Source organism: Mustela putorius, unplaced genomic scaffold (genome assembly GCF_011764305.1).
Source record: "Mustela putorius furo isolate JIRA1106 unplaced genomic scaffold, ASM1176430v1.1 tig00003845_pilon_pilon_pilon, whole genome shotgun sequence".
Taxonomy (NCBI): Eukaryota; Metazoa; Chordata; class Mammalia; order Carnivora; family Mustelidae; genus Mustela; species Mustela putorius.
The window spans coordinates 24,891,834-24,910,623 of NW_025421998.1; the positions used below are offsets into that span (position 1 = coordinate 24,891,834).

Here is an 18,790-nt window from a genome sequence, read left to right on the forward strand (position 1 = left end):
TGGATCATTCATTCAAATTGGCAGATTATTTATGCTAAAAGCATTCATGGAAAATACACTCTCTTTTGAGAGGTTATTAAAATAAACTTTACAAACTCTTTTTCAAAAAACATTTCTCAATCTCACATTCATGTACCTAATTCATCAAAGTGTGTTTCTGGGCCGTCTTCATCGGTTACAGAGCACACCAGCCTCGCTTTTAAGAAGGTCGTCCACTTGTTGACAAGGCTACGCAGTCCCCCAGTGTCATTCTGAAACCATTTTGAAAACATACTTCAGATAGCTTAAATAAATATTCAAGTGCATTAAAAGTTCAGCTTGGACTTGGATTACTTGAGGGTTTGTTATAATCTGAAGGGTAGAAATGCTAACTACATGTGCATACCAGTGAAGATGAATATTTAAGATCTACAGTATTTTTATAAAATAGCCATAGCTATACTATTAATTTTCTATAGTATGGTATCAACTGTAAATGTTTCAATTTATATATGCCCTAAAGCTTTCTAACTTCAACAGTACATGGAGAAAATATCTAGAAAATGTATGGAGAACACATAATCTAATTTGTCCTAATAACTCATTGTCTTCAAAGTGAACATAAATTTTTGTATACTATGAAGCTTGCAGAGTATACTGTGTTCAGGAAAGTGGGCTATACTTATACCAAGTGGTCTCCAATAGCTCTATTTTCTCTCCTTCATTTCTCTGTGTTATTGTTTAATCCTCAGTATTTCCAATCAGATGCTTCACTAGATATATTTCTCCAGCCAGGGAGGGGAAAATGGCATTTGGGTCATTCACAAATAGTGAATGACCTGATCTTTTTTTTCTGTATGCCCAGAAGCCTTTCACTCCTTCTGCAGGCTCTACTGTCTTGTTCTAACTGACTTAAAAGCAGATGAGCTCCACAATTAATGGAATATTATAATATTAAAAATAAACTATTTAAAACACTGAACACTTTAAGAAATACTTTTGCATGAAGTATGTTAATCATAAATAAGTCAGGGCAACCCTATAAAACTCCTGTTTGAGAGGGCATCATGAGTTTTTTTGAGTTGCTATGTATACTTGCTATTTATACCAGAAGACTATTTTGTTTACTGTTTTTAATTAGGACTATATTTTAGTAATGCATTTCTTTTCATTAGAAAATGAAAAGTTCCTCAATAATTGTCTTTATTGAGGTTTTGCTATATTTTGTTCACAAGAATTATTGTTTCTTTCTGTAACATACAATTTAGCTATTTGTTTTCAATACAAATGCATTAAATGCAAAAAAAACAAACAAAAACCATTTATTTGTGTAAAACCATGACAACAGTATTTCCTTGAATTAAGCTTTTTTATCTCATATGACTGATGTGAATAAACAGTAAATTAAAATGTCTCCCTCAATATTTCATTAATTTGTAACCACAAATAAAAGTGGGAAAGTAAACTATCGGCAAAAGAAAACGTATTTATATGATTTGAATTTGTGTCTTTCCTCAAATTAGGACAAGATTAACACTTACAGGACATATTCTAGCAATCATGGAATGAATCTGTTTTGTGCTTCTGCTATTGTCAGTCAGTTTCTCTTTGAAGAAGAAGTACACCTTAGCATCATTTGGATCTGTGCCATCTGGGATCACATGTGCATCCACAAACATAGGTTCTGAGGAAAAAAATACAAAGACTATATATATACTCCTGATGGAAATCCATCTATGGTTCATCCAAGTAGATTACAGGCATATGGCTTCTTCATCTTTGGTATAGAAGAATAATTCCATGTTCATAGGCAGAATCTAACAGCAATAATTGCATTCACACAACATACTGTATTTGGAATGTCAAGTGCTACAAAATATATCTATAACATAATAGCTTAAACTATTTTTTCCCTGTCTGCAATACATTCTAGAAGTTCAGTAAATGCAAAAATCCTTTGTGCAGGGATGAGTTCTAACAAATCAAAATGCTTTTCTACCAGCTGTATCCCATGGAATTGAATGGTCATTTTATAGGGGGAAAAAAAAGTTTGTTTTTCGAAGTATAGTTTTCAATCTAGTGCATAAAATCTCAAATTCACTGAAGCAGAATGTAGAGTCGGGAGTCCAAGATCTCAAAAACATTTTTTTCTTAAGACGGCATAAGAAATGAAGGGGAAATTTTTCAAGGAAAAAAATGCAGTCATCTGAAGACATAGAGGGATTTTTTATTTCAAGAACAAAACGAGTTTTAGAATCCAGATGTACTGGAGTCATAAATTGAAGAAGTAAATGGACAATCGCTGCTTTCTTGTGCCTGCCTATCAGTGAAATAAAATGCTGAACTGTGGTGATTCATACTTTGCTGTGCAATGTTAAATGAATTGTCAAATTTAGGGTCAGCTAGAAATCATCCCCAGGGTGAAATGACAAAGATCATAGTGGTTTCTTCTTCTAAGCAGCAGCAACCGATTGAAATTACACATTAAAGTCAAATAAGCATCTTTCAGGATGTGAATGTCATGTGACTCTACCCCAAATTAGAAATAAATGACTAGTGATAATCACAAGGTTATCATACATATGATTTCTGTTAAGTACTAAATCAATTATTAAAAATTATATATACCAGTTTTATCATTTAAGAATCTAAGTATAAAACAATATGAGGAGTTCCTGAAAACACCCTAGTCATTATATCTAACTGTCATAAATTTAGGAAAATCTTCAGGCTTGACATTATTAAAATATTTAAGCAGACTAAATGAATAAATAGCATATTTAATTGTTATATACTACAAGTAGACAACTGGAGAAGATTCTTGCATATGAGCCTGTTTAGTAAATATCATTGTCATTTTTATTTATTAATTTATGATAATTATATGACAGTTAATAAAGAGAATATGGACTATGGACTACTTCAAATATTTATTTTTCCTAAATATTTAAAGTCATAGACTACAGAATTGTTACATCACAAGTGATTTTTTTCAAACATTTTAACCTTTCTTCATTATAGAACTAAATCAGTTTAAAGCATGATTCTCAAAATGCAGAAAATGTTTCTTACCACTTAGCCATTTGGAATTGTGCTGATCAGTTCTGACTGCATTCCTCTTGGTTAAACTTCGAAAAATAGCAGCATCTGTGCCCATGAAATCTATATACATTCCAGAGAAAAGCTCCTCGTCTAAGAAAAAGTAAGAAAATGTCAACATAATTTTAAATATTTTTAAGGCTATTGTAAAAATCAAGGAAAACTCATTTATTAGGTAACCACACACATTACAGAGTGTTTATAATTGCTGGTTTCCATTGTCCATTAAATAAAAAAATTGGATTAAGTTTAATCTGGTCTCATTATTGCCTGTATGATTACCAAAGCAATTTTATTCTACATAGAAATAAAAATTCCTCTGACTATACTTAATTATACTAAAAACCTAAGTTTATACAGTGTGTATCAAAAATGACAGAAATAATAATATACATGAAGTTAATAAAATGGCCTAATTAATTATTACTTTCCTTTAATAAGTCAAAAATACTATAAGAGAACACTCAGTTTCTAATTTTGGCAGGAATTAGCCAACTGGGAATTAGGACTAAGTCATTTAGTACCCTGAATCTCTACCTTCTCATCTTTAAAATATAGGAATTGTCTTATGATCTCAAAATTTTTCACCATGTGTTAAAAATTCCATGATTTCACTACATAGGTTGAAAATACTAGTTTTTATTGTCAAAATATTATTAATGATAAGGTTATTTTATCCTTAAAAGTATATGTTGTGATATTTAGTGCTAGAAGTTTTCTATAAGGTAATCTTTCAATTATAATACACAATATTATTACTAACATTATGCTAAAAGTATAATATTGTATTAATAAACCACATGTAGTTTGACACATTAAGCCTTAAAAAACAAAATGCAGAGATAAAAAAGAAAATATATTTTAAAATTAAATTATCATCATTAATGGCAAAATCAGATAGTTTAATCTGTATTTGCATAACATTAGATATTGAGCTTATTTGTTAAGGTCCATATTAATTCCTACCCTAGTAAGGACAGTAAGCAGTGAATTGCTATGTGTAACCCCAGAATAAAAAAAGTAATTAAATGTCTATTTAAAAAAGAATAAAATGTATCAGGTCTGACCCACTGAACCACTATGCAGCTTTTTTCTCTGACTGATGTTCTACAATTACTCCCCTGGCTATCTTCAGATCATGGTCATTTTGGCAGGACTGCAACATTTTGAAGCACTCCAAACTCACTGCCTAGTAATAAGTGATACCAATTAACCCAGGATAGAATGGAGAATGAAATATTTTTAATATGTGCTCACCAAGTCATGCACTGGACCCCTACCAGTTAGCAAGTGGGTATCAGCCATTGTGTTGCCCAGTTCTGCTTCCTTAGTGGGGGGTCTGAAACCCATGGAAACAGATTATAGGAAAATAACAAATGTTCATGAAAGCATCTGGAGCAATTTAGCTTCATTTTGTGAATATTTGTGAAGCATCAGCTCAAGTATTCTATAGACAGAACAGCTGTCAAATTAAGATAACTTTGTAATGAACTATTTTTCATTTTTACTATATCGATTACCCCCAGAATGGTGGGTTATAAATTCCTGCTTTTCAATAGACCGATTAGCACAGATATTATCCTGTTTCCAGGAAGAAAAGGAAAAAGGACACTCGGAGGATGGTGTGTGGCAGGGCTGATTCTAATCCTACTGCAACTCATTATTTATGTTAAAAGCCTACTCGCCTTGTTGGCTTCATAGCCTGTCTTAAACTCTTACTAATTTTATATTTTTAATTTTTTAAAGATTTTACTTATTTGTTAGGGAGAGAGAGAGAGAAAGAGAAAGACTGAGCGAGAGCGTGAGAGCATGGGGAGGGAAAAGCAGACTCCCCACTTAGCAGGGAGTCCAACTCTGGCTAGATCCCAGGACCCTGGGATCTTGACGTGAGCCAAAGGCAGACACTTAACCAACTGAGCCACCCAGGTGCCCCTTTTATTAATTTTAATAGCAAGTTAGGAATAATAAAGCTTCTGCTTTATCTTGTACAAGAAATAATTAAATAATTAATATCACTTTAAAAAGAATTTTGAGTAGGGATGTATTTTTCAGAATGTCTGTGCTGGTTTATGCAAAGATAAACTGTGCCTTTTAACTTTTAATTCAAAAATCCTTTGCTTTCCGATTTTACTTCCACTGAAAAACCTCCTGAGGCTCTTGATAGCTTCTTTTAAGAGATATCACCTAACTTCTTGCTGTGTTACAATGACATGAAAAAAGAAAAACAACAAAAAAGACCCTCCAAAGTTGAACACTGGTTTACGTACCACAACTATATTATGAAATTTGAAATTCTTCAGTTCTTGATGTTTCTTGATCCTTTAATATACAGAAGTACTTTAAATGATCTGTGTTATTTAGTGCCTGGCACTAGAACAGAAATGATCAAACCCCATATGGCAACGTGAGATGACACAGAAATTCATTATGCAATATTGGAGACAATATTGGAGATAAGTTCAGGGGGATAATCAGTAGAACAAATAAAATGACAAATACAGGCTTATTCCTCCTTTCTGTTTTCAGTTTTGAGGGTAAGCAAATCACTTATCCTAATGTTAATCAAAATATGAAAAGATAAGGGCACCTCAGTGGCACAGTCAGTCCAATGTCTGACTCTTGATTTTGGCTCAGGTCATGATCTCAGGGTGGTGGGATCAAGCCCTGAAATGACCTCTGTGGTCAGCACGAAGTCTGCTTGTTCCTTTCCTTCTACTCCTCTGCTCGCTCTCTTTCTCCTTCTCTCTCATAAATAAATGAATAAATAAATAAATAAAAATCTTTAAAAAAAAAAAGAGTGTAAGAATAAAAATTGAAGTCTCAAATCCTTGAAAAATGAAGGTCAATAACTAAATTAATTTTATAAACAAACCCAATTCTTTAAGGACAAAAATATTAAATGACTTATCAGTTTAATAGGAAAATTTTAAATGTTTTGTTTTAAATCTTTTTTGTTCTAAATGATATTTGATGCCTATTAGTCTTTATAGATCTTTAAAGATTATTTTCATAGAATTTAATTTGAAATAAATGAAAACTCTATATTTAGCTAGTATTACATATATATCATCCCATTTCGATAGATGAATATAGTTTTCTTCCTAATGGAAAGACTTTCCAAGACACTGCTTTTATTAAATAATATTCAGAAGCTTATCTGAAAAGATTCTGCATCAGAAATAGCTGAGTATCTTGTAATTTCAAAGCTTTCTAATTTTTGCTCCCAAGGATATCCATATGCATTTTGTTATTCTTTCATTTGAAAGAAATATCATTTGTAATTTTAATCATTTGTAAAATATTACTAAAATATGAGAAAAATGGGTATACTTAATACTAGAAAAGAACTACAGAAAATATTGAAAATTACTTTATAATATATATCATTCTTTTTTAAGATTTTTATTTATTTATTTGACAGAGAGAGAGAAGGAGAGCACAAGCAGAGGGAACAGGCAGAGGGAGAGGGAGAAGCAGGCCCTCCACCAAGCAGGGAGCCCAATGTGGGCCTCGATCCCAGGACCTTAGGATCACAACCTGAGCTGAAGGCAGCCACCCAATCAAATGAGCCACTCAAGCATCCCTATCACTATGAGTATATGAACACACACTTTGGTAAATGGTTGACTTGCTCTAGAAGTGACAGCATCATCATAGTGAATGAAAAAAATACATGTTTATCACTTCATCACAAGTTCTTGCAACTGATAAACTACAATTTCTCAGCTCACAACTTGCTGTTACCTCATTCTTCATATAACTATCTCGATGGGCATACCATGTCATGCATTTATTTTAGTTTCCCTTTCATTTGGTATTTCCCCCTCCCTATTTTATTTTCCACTTACTGATCATAACAGACACTGTGTTCACATTGGGGTTGAAGGAGCAGCGTCCTTTTCCAGATTCACACTTAGAGTCAATCATAAAAACTTGGTCCTTTATTATAGAAAAAACAGAAATACAGCAACAGTAAATAACTTTATATTTAGTTAACCAATTTGTTTTTTAGTAAAACAAAGCATCCTCAAAAATAATATGCTTTCCATTTGTTTCTTTATGCCTCTTCAATTTACTTTATTAAGACTTTCTTGGCCTATATGAAGAAAACATCTGGAAATGATAAGCAGACTTCAGCAGGCCAAAGTTCTCATCCTACTACCATCTACATAAAGCTGATCCAAGAAGTTCTTCTAAAATCAATATCAGAAAACAAACAAACAAACAAATAATACCAGCAAAATCCACCTGGGAATCAAGGATCATTGTAAATCAAACTAGATACATTGAAAATTAGCCAAAAGAAAATTGTCCACAGAGAAATAATCTATACAAGGATTATAATATTTCCAAAATAATCAAGACATTTATATATATAATATAATACATATATAATATAATATATAATATAAAATTTATATTACCAGTTAATTTTGTTATATAAGCATTATGATAGATTCAACAAAGTTGAATTCATAATTTAGGTAAAAATGTTTTTTACTCTTTCATTCATTTAACAAAAATTTATTGAGTATTTACTATATGCCAGGTACTAACAAAACATTAGGAATACAGTAAGTAAGACAGACAAAAATCTTTATCCTCAAGTAATTTATAATATAATGATAGAGAGTATAAACATACAAAGGATAAGTACAGAAAATATAGAATATGTTGGATGGTGCTCAGTGTTTAGGAAAAAATTTAAGCAGAAAATGGAACTTGAGAAACCCAGGATTGGAGGCAGTGATTCAATTTGAAATATGATGATCAGTGTAGCCTAATGGAGAAGGAATATTTTGTTGGTATATTTACCCTTTTCTTAAACAAAGTTAGCAAAACTACTACTAAAATTTAAAGACAAATTTTTTCACTTTTGTAGGTTGCATTAGATGATAGAAGATCTTAATTATAAAGCTAAGGTTTTTCAAAATTTTCCTGAAAGAAATTCAGGCTCAATATTTTTGAGTATGGAAATGAAAGGATCAAAACATTGCTTTAAGAAGATTGGGCCTTACCTTGGTGTTTTAAGAAGATTAAGAATGGCAATTTTAATTTTATTTTTAAGATTTTATTTATTTATTTATTGGGGAGAGAGAGAGAGAGAGAAAACAGGCAGGGGAGGGCCGGCCAGAGGGAGAAGTAGATCTTTCGCTGAGCTGGGATGCTGTTGTGAGGCTCCATCCCAGGACTCTGAAATCATGATCTGAACCTAACCAACAGAGCCACTGAGGCACCTTGAGAATGGCCATTTTAAAAACAGACACTGGATTGAAGAAATAGATTTGCTTTCACTAGCAATAGTCCAGGAATTAGGTAATAATAATCTGACATGTCAGGATTTCAGGGATCATGGTAACAGCAGTAAAGATGCAAGAGAAGTTGTAAAGTAAAAATCAGCAGACTTGGCAATCAATTACAGATCAGATGTAGTTCAGGAAGATGAAGAAAAGAAAGACTTCTGAAGTTTTGACTCCTTAAAGAAAATAAAACTAGTTCATTTTTGTTACACTGAGTTTGATATGGTGGCAGGATATCCCTGAGATTTTAGGAAATCATAGCGTTTAAAAAGAATCACAGTCCTCTCATCTGGAAAGGTCTTATAAAATGATCCTCTTCAATGAATTAACTCTATAGATGAGGGAAATATAACTCGCCCAAAGTCATGCAGCTAAATAATGACAAAAGTAAAATTAAAGTTCAGTCTCCTCAAACCATAAGTGACTCTTAATCTCACAAAACAAACTGAGGGTTGCTGGGGGGGAAGGGAGTTGTTGGGAGAGGGGGGGTGGGATTATGGACATTGGGGAGGTATGTGCTACCTGGTGAGTGCTGTGAAGTGTGTAAACCTGGCAATTCACAGATCTGTACCCCTGGGATAAAAATACATTATATGTTTATAACAAAATAATAATAATTTTTTAAAAAAGAAAAAAATGAAACCTGAAAAAAAAAAAAAGTTCAGTCTCCTGACTCTTCACTATGTCTGCTTTCCAAAAGAATTAGTATCTACAAAATGACTAAACTAAACAAATGATTGAGGAAAAACAATAAAATTTAGTAAGGCCAGTTGTGATTACTTAGAGACATACACATATTTTACTACAAATGTGAGAGTCGGCACTGCAGGAATCGATGAAATTGTTTAGGTACCACTTGCTCTCCACTGAACTACTCCTCCATTGTTCAGCATCATTTCTCACACAATTTGAGTCTAGATCTTATCACCAGAAAGAGTGTGGTCTACCTGAATAATCACTAATTCATTCATGCAGCAACAATTCTCCAATTTCATCTCCTAAGAACCCATTTCATCAGCCTTCTCTCTTCCTGACTTTCTTTGTTAAACCATTTAGATTCTGTGCTCTTTAGTTCCACTAATTTTTTTGCAGAAATATTAAGTTCCTTAAATCTCTGGTTTTTTTCATTGAAACCACAGCCTGGAAGGGCATGTCTGTCTATACATTCTCCATACTTGTGTCCAAACATCTAAGCATTTTGCAGAAAGTGATTCTACAAGGTAAATTCAACGTAATACAGATTTGTGATCACCAACACAAAATGGACCCTTTATACTGCTCAGTAAACTTTCAAGGATACTCTATCAACTGGTTCTTCTGATAATAATTTCAAACCATTGTCATGACAATCACCTAATTTGTTCTTAGTTCATATGATCAACAAATAATTGATCATATGACTGCAGAGTAAGTGAAGCCTTTAAATGAGACATCTTTAATTTCTCACTCCAAACACATAAATGAATATACACTAATACATCCACTAGTACATGAGAGGAACGCTTTCTCTTACTTTAAGGTCATTTCACCAATGTTTTGGATCTCATTGTATCCAATCTTCTTAGGCAACTTATACTTTCAATTATCCCCCCTCTTTCTTGAATCTTCTTAACTGGAAACTTTATATCATCATTTAAAGAACGCAGTCAGTTCCTACACATTACTCTCATTGAGAATCACATTTCTTAAAGAATCACATATACTCATCACCATTTCCTGACTTCTCACTTTCTTCTCAATCCATTTCAATTGGGTATTCAACCTCAATTGTTCTATTGAAACCCTTTTTTATATCCTAATGGCAACCACACTACACAATTCCTGTTTACTTTTTAGACTTCATTTTACTTGGATTCTCAATGATATTTTAGATTGTTACCCATTTCTATCTTTTTAAAAAGACTTATTTTTATACCGAGAATGAATACATTTTTGTTTTTTCCTCCCTACTTGGAGGGTTCTTCTTTCCTGGCTATTTCTTCTAGGTCATGTTCGAAGGTCCCTTTTTCTCCATCTTGCCATTAAATTAAGAGACCCTCAAGTTTCAATCATAGTCACACTTCTGTTTTCACATTATTTCCTCTCTGCATGACTAAACCCATGCATTGCTTGGGTTTCAGATACTCTTACAAAACAATGGCTCAAACATTAATATAGCCAACTGTATATTCAACTGCCTACTTGACATTTCTACTTGAATCTTTCAACAGCAACTCAAACTCAAGAGAACAAAGCTCAGGCTTAAAATCTTAATTCAAACATGATCCTCTTTGTTGCATCTCATCTCAGTTCATGACAAATATATGACTGAAAAGGCCAAAAATAAAAAACAAACAACAAACAAATATCTGTATCATTGTAAATTTTCTTTTATATAGCTAAATCCACTAACATCAACTATACTATTCTATACTTCATGCCTATTTTTCTGTCTTTATTGCCACTCTCTTTCTTACTTGAAATATTACATTCACTCTCTAACTGATCTCACGACAGGCCTCTCATTCCCTCCCCACCTTAAATCATTGGTAATGCAACACACAGGTACAAACACAAGCCTTGCCGTGCCATTTTCTGCCTAAGATCATTACAGTTGCTCCTCCTTTGACACAGGATAAAGACCAACATCTTAGAGGTAGCTTACAAGTTCTGAAATAATTTTGTTTTTGCCATTATTCTCATTAAATAAATACCTACTTATAGACTGGATCAGTGAGAGAAACAAGTAGGACCAGAAAGAGAGTAGGTGGTGAAAAATTAGGAAAGAAGGCATAGCAAAATGTCTCAGGTTATGGATGTCAATAAAGGCTTTGAAAAACAGAGGGCATGGCCAACATATTAGAGATCAGTCTAGGAGAAAGGATGCTGATTAGAGGAGTCAGTTTGATCACTGAGGAATCTTGGTCACTGAGAAATAGTTTATGGATGGTAATGAAAGTCAGATCAGAAAGGCTTAATAAGGAAATATAGCCTACTAGTCTGAGAAGTTTTGTGATGAGTAAACGAGAGAAAAAGAAAAAGTTGAGAAAAGTCACAGATCTGAGATAATGATTTTAAGGAAAAGAAACATCCTATTTTAAAACAGGAGAAAAAGTAAACATGGGAGAAAGAAAACGAAGATAGTAAACAGAATGATGAAGGTTATTGATCAAAGAAATTTATTGATAAGAAAAATCCACAACTTTTCCTCTGAGAAGAGGAAAGCTATGAAAAGATACATAAACAAAAAAGTTTGGGGACTAATTTGCTTCAAAAGGCTCTGGGAATAATTTGAATGCCTGTGATATTCTTGGTCATTCAAAGATAAGTTTATCTGCTTGATGACTGACAAAATCAGTGACTTAAAGGGTATTCAACTGCTGGAACCAATGTATGGAGATATCTGATAAAATCAACCAGAAATGAGATATAGTAATATTCTAAGAATATGCAGCAAAATTAACCAATTATAGTTTTTAAACAAATGTTTTATTCATTATTTCAAGTCATTATGTACTTGTGTTGCTTTTTTTAGGAACAGAAGACAGAGAATCAAGAGAATAGACAGAAGAGAGGTACCATGGTTAGGAATTGATGTAGCAAGGATTCGTAGGCTGTTTGGATAGGCTCTGAGAAAGCTCTGACTCAGTCTCACAGAATAATGGAAGATTCATAGGATATAATGAAAGTGTGTGTGATGTTGCAAATGTGAAGTAGGCTCATATAATATCCAAGAATCAATGCATTGCTATTTGATAAGCAGATAGAAGGTGGTAGATAATGTCTCAAGAATAAAACTGAATTAAGTAATGATTGTGCCATCCTAATTTGGTTTACTCTCAAACTGCTTTAAAATACAGGATAAAAGCCGTATCTTTATACCAGCACATGGTGTTACTAGTAAGTACTACTTCTGGTCATTACAAAATACAACATCAGTGATGCATAAGAAGGAAAATTCTCTCAAAATGCAACTCTCTGTATCATGTGGTCATTTTATGCTCAGGGATCTTTTATCCTAAAGAAAACAAATACAGTAGATGCTTGCTAGATCATGCATTCTATCTTTATGTTATTATTTATATATTATAGATATATAAAAAATGATGTTAATGTGAAACCCTTTGACTTGAGTCTACCATACACAAAGCTTAAAATTCATAACGCTTTTCCTACTTAAATTGGCTCTTATGATGTTCACATATTATTTAAAGAGATTAATTAATGAAAATGCTTCCCCCTTTGAAATCTATCTTTTGAAGGGAGACTAAAGTAGTTCATATTTAGTAAAGTGATTAAATTTTATTCCATGCTGGTTTTCCAAAGGAGATTATTTTTTGGACCGACTTTCCAATTAAGCCTCAAAGTGCATAGTGGGCAATTTGTACATGGGAAAATGACTTTATTTGAAATCTGTGCTCTGCAAACTGCTATGCTATTGTTGGCCTGTACAGTGACTGCACAGCCTTCAGTGGAGTGTCTGACAGATTGCAGACGTCTGGGGCAGTAGTTTATTTAATCAATTGATCGCAGGCATGTGGTTCTAATGACAAGCTCAATGCAGCCAACTGTAGTCTTCCAAGAAGCATAGTTTTACTTTTCTTCAAGAATTGTAATATTTCATATCATGTTGAACCACTTGGAAATGCCTCATTTGGGGTCAACTTATAATTACTCAGCTATTTTTAAATGACTTTTTATTTACCAAAAGATATGTGTGTATAAATACCATGTCTGAAAAAATTAATAGTAAAGCAATATAAAGAGAAGCATTGTTCAATTATATTTGTACTTGAGTACATTAATCTCTGTTAAAGAAAAATAAACTTAATAAGGTGTATCAGTAGCAACATTTAATCTTTTTTACAGTTCTAAACTCTAGAATTGACATTCTTTAAGAATTGGACATTCTAGATTTAAGTTGCATAAGGAAAACAAAGCCAGATAATTTGAAATAATTACATTTTTTAAATGCTTCTATTTAGTAAGACAACATGTTCGATTAAAGGAAGGAGGAAAGGCTCTTTTGGTCTGATGCATATTTTCCTTAGTCACTAATTACAAGCTCAGAAAAACACAGTTTTAAGTATCATTGGTAAAGTTCAACCAGCCTTTATTTGTCTATACATTTTAGGTACATACTTAGTGTTTAGCAAATGCGTTTGTTCACAGAACCCCAAATCATTTTAACTAATGTAAGAATAAAGCTAGAAAAGTCTAGTGTAGACTAATGTTGGTCTAAAATGAAAGCATTATCGACTAACTATAGAAAGCTCTTTTTAGCAAGGACACCTGGGCTCCCTGCTTTATGTATCTTGTATAGGTATCTCATAAAAGCTTACCAAATTTAAAAGTTACGTAAGAAATTACTTAAATTAGCTTTAAGAAAGTGAGGTTATCCTGTAATATTTCTATAATCTGGAACAAATAGTATCAATACCTTTTTTAAAGTTACACCATTTTTCTTTCTTTTATGTTTTGTAGCTTTTTTATTCAGAAATATATATATTTACTTGAAGGCAAGAGCCACACTTCAGTAATTGTGGGGGACAGCAATCAAATTAAATATATTTTGCGTTAAAAAGGCTTGAACCTTTGATTGATTACAACTTTTTTTATTATTATGTTATGATTACAACTTTTTTAGATTCAAATACAGTTCTTTTTAAAAAGATTTTATTTATTTATTTGAGAGAAAGAGAGTGAGAGAGAGCATGAGAGGGGAGAAGGTCAGAAGGAGAAGCAGACTCCCCACGGAGCTGGGAGCCCGAGGTAGGACTCAATCCTGGGACTCTGGGATCATGACTTGAGCCAAAAGCAGTTGCTTAACGGACTGAGCCACCCAGGTGCCCCTCAAATACAGTTTTAAGAAATCTTTGGCACTAACACCAAAACTAACAATGAGAAATTGTTTCACTTACCTCTGATCTCCTCCCTCTATTCAAATAAGTACACACAGGGCTGAAAGCACCACTCCCACAAACGTACAAGTGAGTGCGATTAAAAGCCTGAATTACACGGACGAAGTTCCCACAGCCATGCTGAAAGAACAAATGAATAAGCAGTTAGCAATACAGTGACATTTATTGCTATTTCTAAGTAGTATGCTCATACTCCACCATACATTTCATTCCTGCTCTCACTTTGTTGTTGTTGTTAGGAGGTAATAAGAGAATAGCATGGTTTATTCTATTGGTTTACTTCAGGAAGAAGGTAGTTCAACTTGGAGAATGAGTAAAATGGTATGTCACTCTCATATTTCAATATTTTATATATTGTGTAAGTTTTCATGTTCTGAAACTTTATGAACTTATTCTTTATCTGAGAAAGCTGAGAAACTGAAAAGTACACCAAATTGTTTCCTCAAATTTTCGTCAAAATGTTACATGTGCACACACATGTTATATAAACATATTTTGAACAAAACCGCCTATACAAGATCCATATCATCAGTACTACACAATGGCAAACACTACTGGCTTTTACAGTTGGCAAATAAAAGAGACTGCTAAACACATGCCAGCGCTGGGATATAATCATTGTCTCTCTAGCCTTCATCCCCTAAAATACCTTCTCCCCCAGTTTTCTTTTTCACCTGCTTCTAGTCCCACCATTGGAAAAGGTGTCATTTGTTCACTCAATGAAATGCAAAATATTATTGTAATTATAAGTTGACTCTGACCATGCAGAAGTATGTAAACAAGTTAGCACCAAAGGTAGATTTCTGTGACTGAATTAATCATTGCGTGCTGTGTATTGCTAGGCTCATATCCCTTGCTGATTACAAATTAAGCAAGCCTGAGATTGAATGTGGTTTTCTTCAGTCATTTTTTCACAAAGAAGATCATAAAAATGGTGTTAAAGGGGTGCCTGAGTGGCTCAGTTGGTTAAGTGTTTGACTTCGGCTCAGGTCATGATCTTAGGGGATTGGCATCAAGCCCCATATCAGGCTCCTCCACTCAGCATCGACTCGGCTTCTCCCTTTCCCTCTACCCTTCCCCCTGCTAGTGCTTTCTCAAAAAATAAATAAATAGATAAATAAATAAAATCTTTAAAAGATAAAAGATAAATAAAAATGATGTTACAAGGATAAATTTTTTTATTAATAGATATACTAAAAGGTAACAGTGGTTTTCCCATGGGTAGTCAGACAGCATATATTTCTTCTCTTCTAGGTACCATATTACTAATTTTTATAAGCACATTTATTATTTATATTATTAGGAAAGTAAAAAAACCAAACCAAAAAAACCCAAAAAAAAACCCCAATTCTCCAAAATACAAGTTAGTTTTTTTTAGAAGTCAAGTTTAAAGTCAACATTATTTTATTTTTTTCATAATATTCTCCCTTTATATTATTATTTGCTAGTGAATATATGCTTATTTTTATATGTAGTAATTTTATACAATTTCTATTATGGATTTTATATGAAACAATCAATCATTCGCTCTGTTGTCAAACAAATTAATCCTTACACACCAGACTACACACTTCATTTTTATTTTAAGACATCAAGAATTTTTGTTAAATATATAGTGTCACTATGTCTTGACACCTGTTTATAGGGATACCTGGAAATTGACTACATAATTGTAGATGATAATGTGTTTCTCTGTAGAAAAAGAATAGATGAAGTATGGTGTTTATATAATACATCTATGTTAAGGTTATCTGTGAGCAATGAGACTTCTGTTTATTTTTTTCACATCCAAGTTTAGTCATTCTGGGATTCTGTATATACTATTTCCCCACATAAGACATGAATTCAATTCTATTAATAATAGATTATATGTCATCTTGAGTTTTGTAGACAGTTTACTGTCATGAATTACTGGTATTGGTAAGAAGAAAGATATCACTAATATGGTCTATATTTCAAATACATATTATACTTGTTTCATGTATATGTTTTTCTATCTCTCTGTATATTTTATATCTACGTATCATGATCAATATTTGTTGGGAATTTATCATTCCCTAGACTTTAGAATGATCATTTTACATATTTAACCTGTTTGACTTCTCAGGAGGTTTGATTTTTCACCTTTATAGCTTATATTTATTAAAGGTACTTATGTCATTTGGGCACTTCACATTCATTCAGTTTGGTACAACTTAACGCCTTTTAGCAAAATAGAGCATAGAGCTTTTTTAGTTAATCTGCTTGAGGTCATGGAGCTAGAAATAGGTTAAACAGATTTTCAAGCACAAATGTGTTTAACATTGAATCTTGTACTTTCAATCACTTTATAATTTGTCCTTGGGTAAGGAATCTACAGTGGGTAGAGGAGAGTTTTTCCAAGTTATTAATGTTTACAGAACTCTTAATACTTTGATGTTAAGTATTTTTAATCTTCAAAGCCATGTTCCAATTAAAGTATTAGTCCCATTTTAGTGATGAGAAACTTGAGTCCGAAAGAGGTTAAATGAAGTACTCTAGTTTTAATAAGTAACTGAGCTGGATCTTGAACCATGGCTACCCTCCACCATCCAATTTTTGTAAAGAAAGGGGTGGGTTCACCATGAGACAGATTTCCAGGCTCCCTAATGATACCCAGTGTGCCCCTGCAACCTTCCCCACAGAGAAAAACTCAAAAGAAAAAATAGATCAGTTAATCATTGAAAATTATTTTCTAGGTCCTTTCCATTTCCATAGTTTTTGTTCACATTATTTCTGATTTAGACCACAGCAATCCTATCAATGCTATCCAGCAAATATTTACTGAACTCATTTTATGTAAACACTGTATATGGTACCAGCAACAGTGAAATAAATAAATTCAATTTCTCCTTTCAGAGAAAGGAAACCATAATACATGAGGCTACGTGCGGATGCTATATTAGAGTTATATTTTTTTCAAAAATATGCTGTAGGAGGAGAGAAGAGAGAATGAATAACGCTGACTTAGGTGTGAGGGTTTGTAAACGGGTATCATTGGTGCTGGGACTTGAAGAATAGGCTAGATATTTTGACAGGCAAAAGCATAAAGAGAATATGAACAAAATAATGGGGGCATGACAGGGCAGGGTTTACTCGGGAAGCAGTGCCTAGAGGGGATAGTGAATTATTGTGTGATGAAACCAGAGATGCAATTAGAGTTGGTCTGTCATCATGCCATCGTCTTCAGATGGGCAGTGGATGGTGGATTTAAGTGTACAGATATCAGAGCCAATTGACCCGGGTTCAAACTCTAGCTTTACCTTTCAGTAGGTGTTTGAACTTGAGACATTTACTTAGCCTCTCTGTGCTTAAATTTTTTTACTTGTAAATTGTGATGATAACATTTGTTGTGAACAATATACTAATAAAGCACTTGGAATTGTGTCTGTCAAATCATACATATGCACAGTGTCAGATATTGGATTCTTTCATATGTATTTTTTTTAATTTCAATGGTCAGAAAAGCCTGGTGAAGTGGACAGGGCATTTGTCCTGAACAGAGATTAGTACTGATCCTCTATGAAAGGTTTGGAGAATGCATCTTCAGTGAAGTTCAATACTGTGGATTTTTTTTTTTTTTAATTGCTTAGTTCTTTTTAAAAACTATTTCTTGATACAATGCTAAATGAAAAATTAAGCTGTTAACATTATGCAGAATATAATACCATTTTTTCTACACTCTTTAACATTTCAAACAATCTAATTTTTAAGTGATTACTTTGGGGTAGTGGAATTCATTTTATTTACTTAATAGTAATATACCACTTACTGTGTGCAATGTGCTGTTCTAAGCTCTCTTAAAATATTAACTCATTAATCCTTGTAACAACCCAGTAAGGTAAAGATGATGAGAATGCCCATTATGCAGACAAGGAAACTGAAGCACAGCGAGGTTAAGTTTCTAGGGTCAAAGAGCTCAGAAGAGATTGTTTTCTGTTGCATTTTACATGCTTTTCTAGGTCTTCAAAGATTTCCATACTGAACATGTATTCGTTATTTAATTTTAATAGGAATGTGTTTGAAATGTCTTGGAGCCCAGATGCATAAGGCTTTAAAAATATTGACTCCTCATTGCCCAAACTAAGCAATGAGGAAAAAAAATCCCTGATTCTTTTCTTCTTGGCCTACACATCTTTGGTGTGAGCAATAAATCAAAGTATTTTGATGAATATATTTCTTTTTTTTTTAAGATTTTATTTATTTATTCGACAGACTGAGATCACAAGTAGGCAGAGAGGCAGGCAAAGAGAGAGGAGGAAGCAGACTCCCCCCTGAGCAGAGAGCCTGACTTGGCGCTTGATCCCAGGACTCCAGGATCATGACCTGAGCCGAAAGAAGAGGCTTTAACCCACTGAGCCACCCAGTCGCCCTTGATAAATATATTTAAAGAAAGTATATTATCCAGTAGTTTGGGATCCTTTGGTCACATAAATAGGGATACTGATATTCCTCAATTAATAAATAAAGTTTGACATTCTGTGCATTTAATGC

General features: G+C 33.1%; 1 protein-coding gene across 1 annotated transcript in view; it reads right to left on the reverse strand.

Annotated features, from left to right (window-relative positions):
• The window catches only part of SEMA3C (semaphorin 3C), a 174,644-nt gene that overhangs the window by 63,911 nt on the left and 91,943 nt on the right, over window positions 1-18,790 (reverse strand). Inside the window, exons 5-9 of the mRNA XM_004739617.3 lie at window positions 14,279-14,398; window positions 6,927-7,017; window positions 3,052-3,171; window positions 1,521-1,663; window positions 137-251 (exon numbers count right to left, since the gene is read on the reverse strand). Of these exons, the coding sequence (XP_004739674.2) occupies window positions 137-251; window positions 1,521-1,663; window positions 3,052-3,171; window positions 6,927-7,017; window positions 14,279-14,398 (589 nt within the window). The remainder of the gene's footprint in view (window positions 1-136; window positions 252-1,520; window positions 1,664-3,051; window positions 3,172-6,926; window positions 7,018-14,278; window positions 14,399-18,790) is intronic.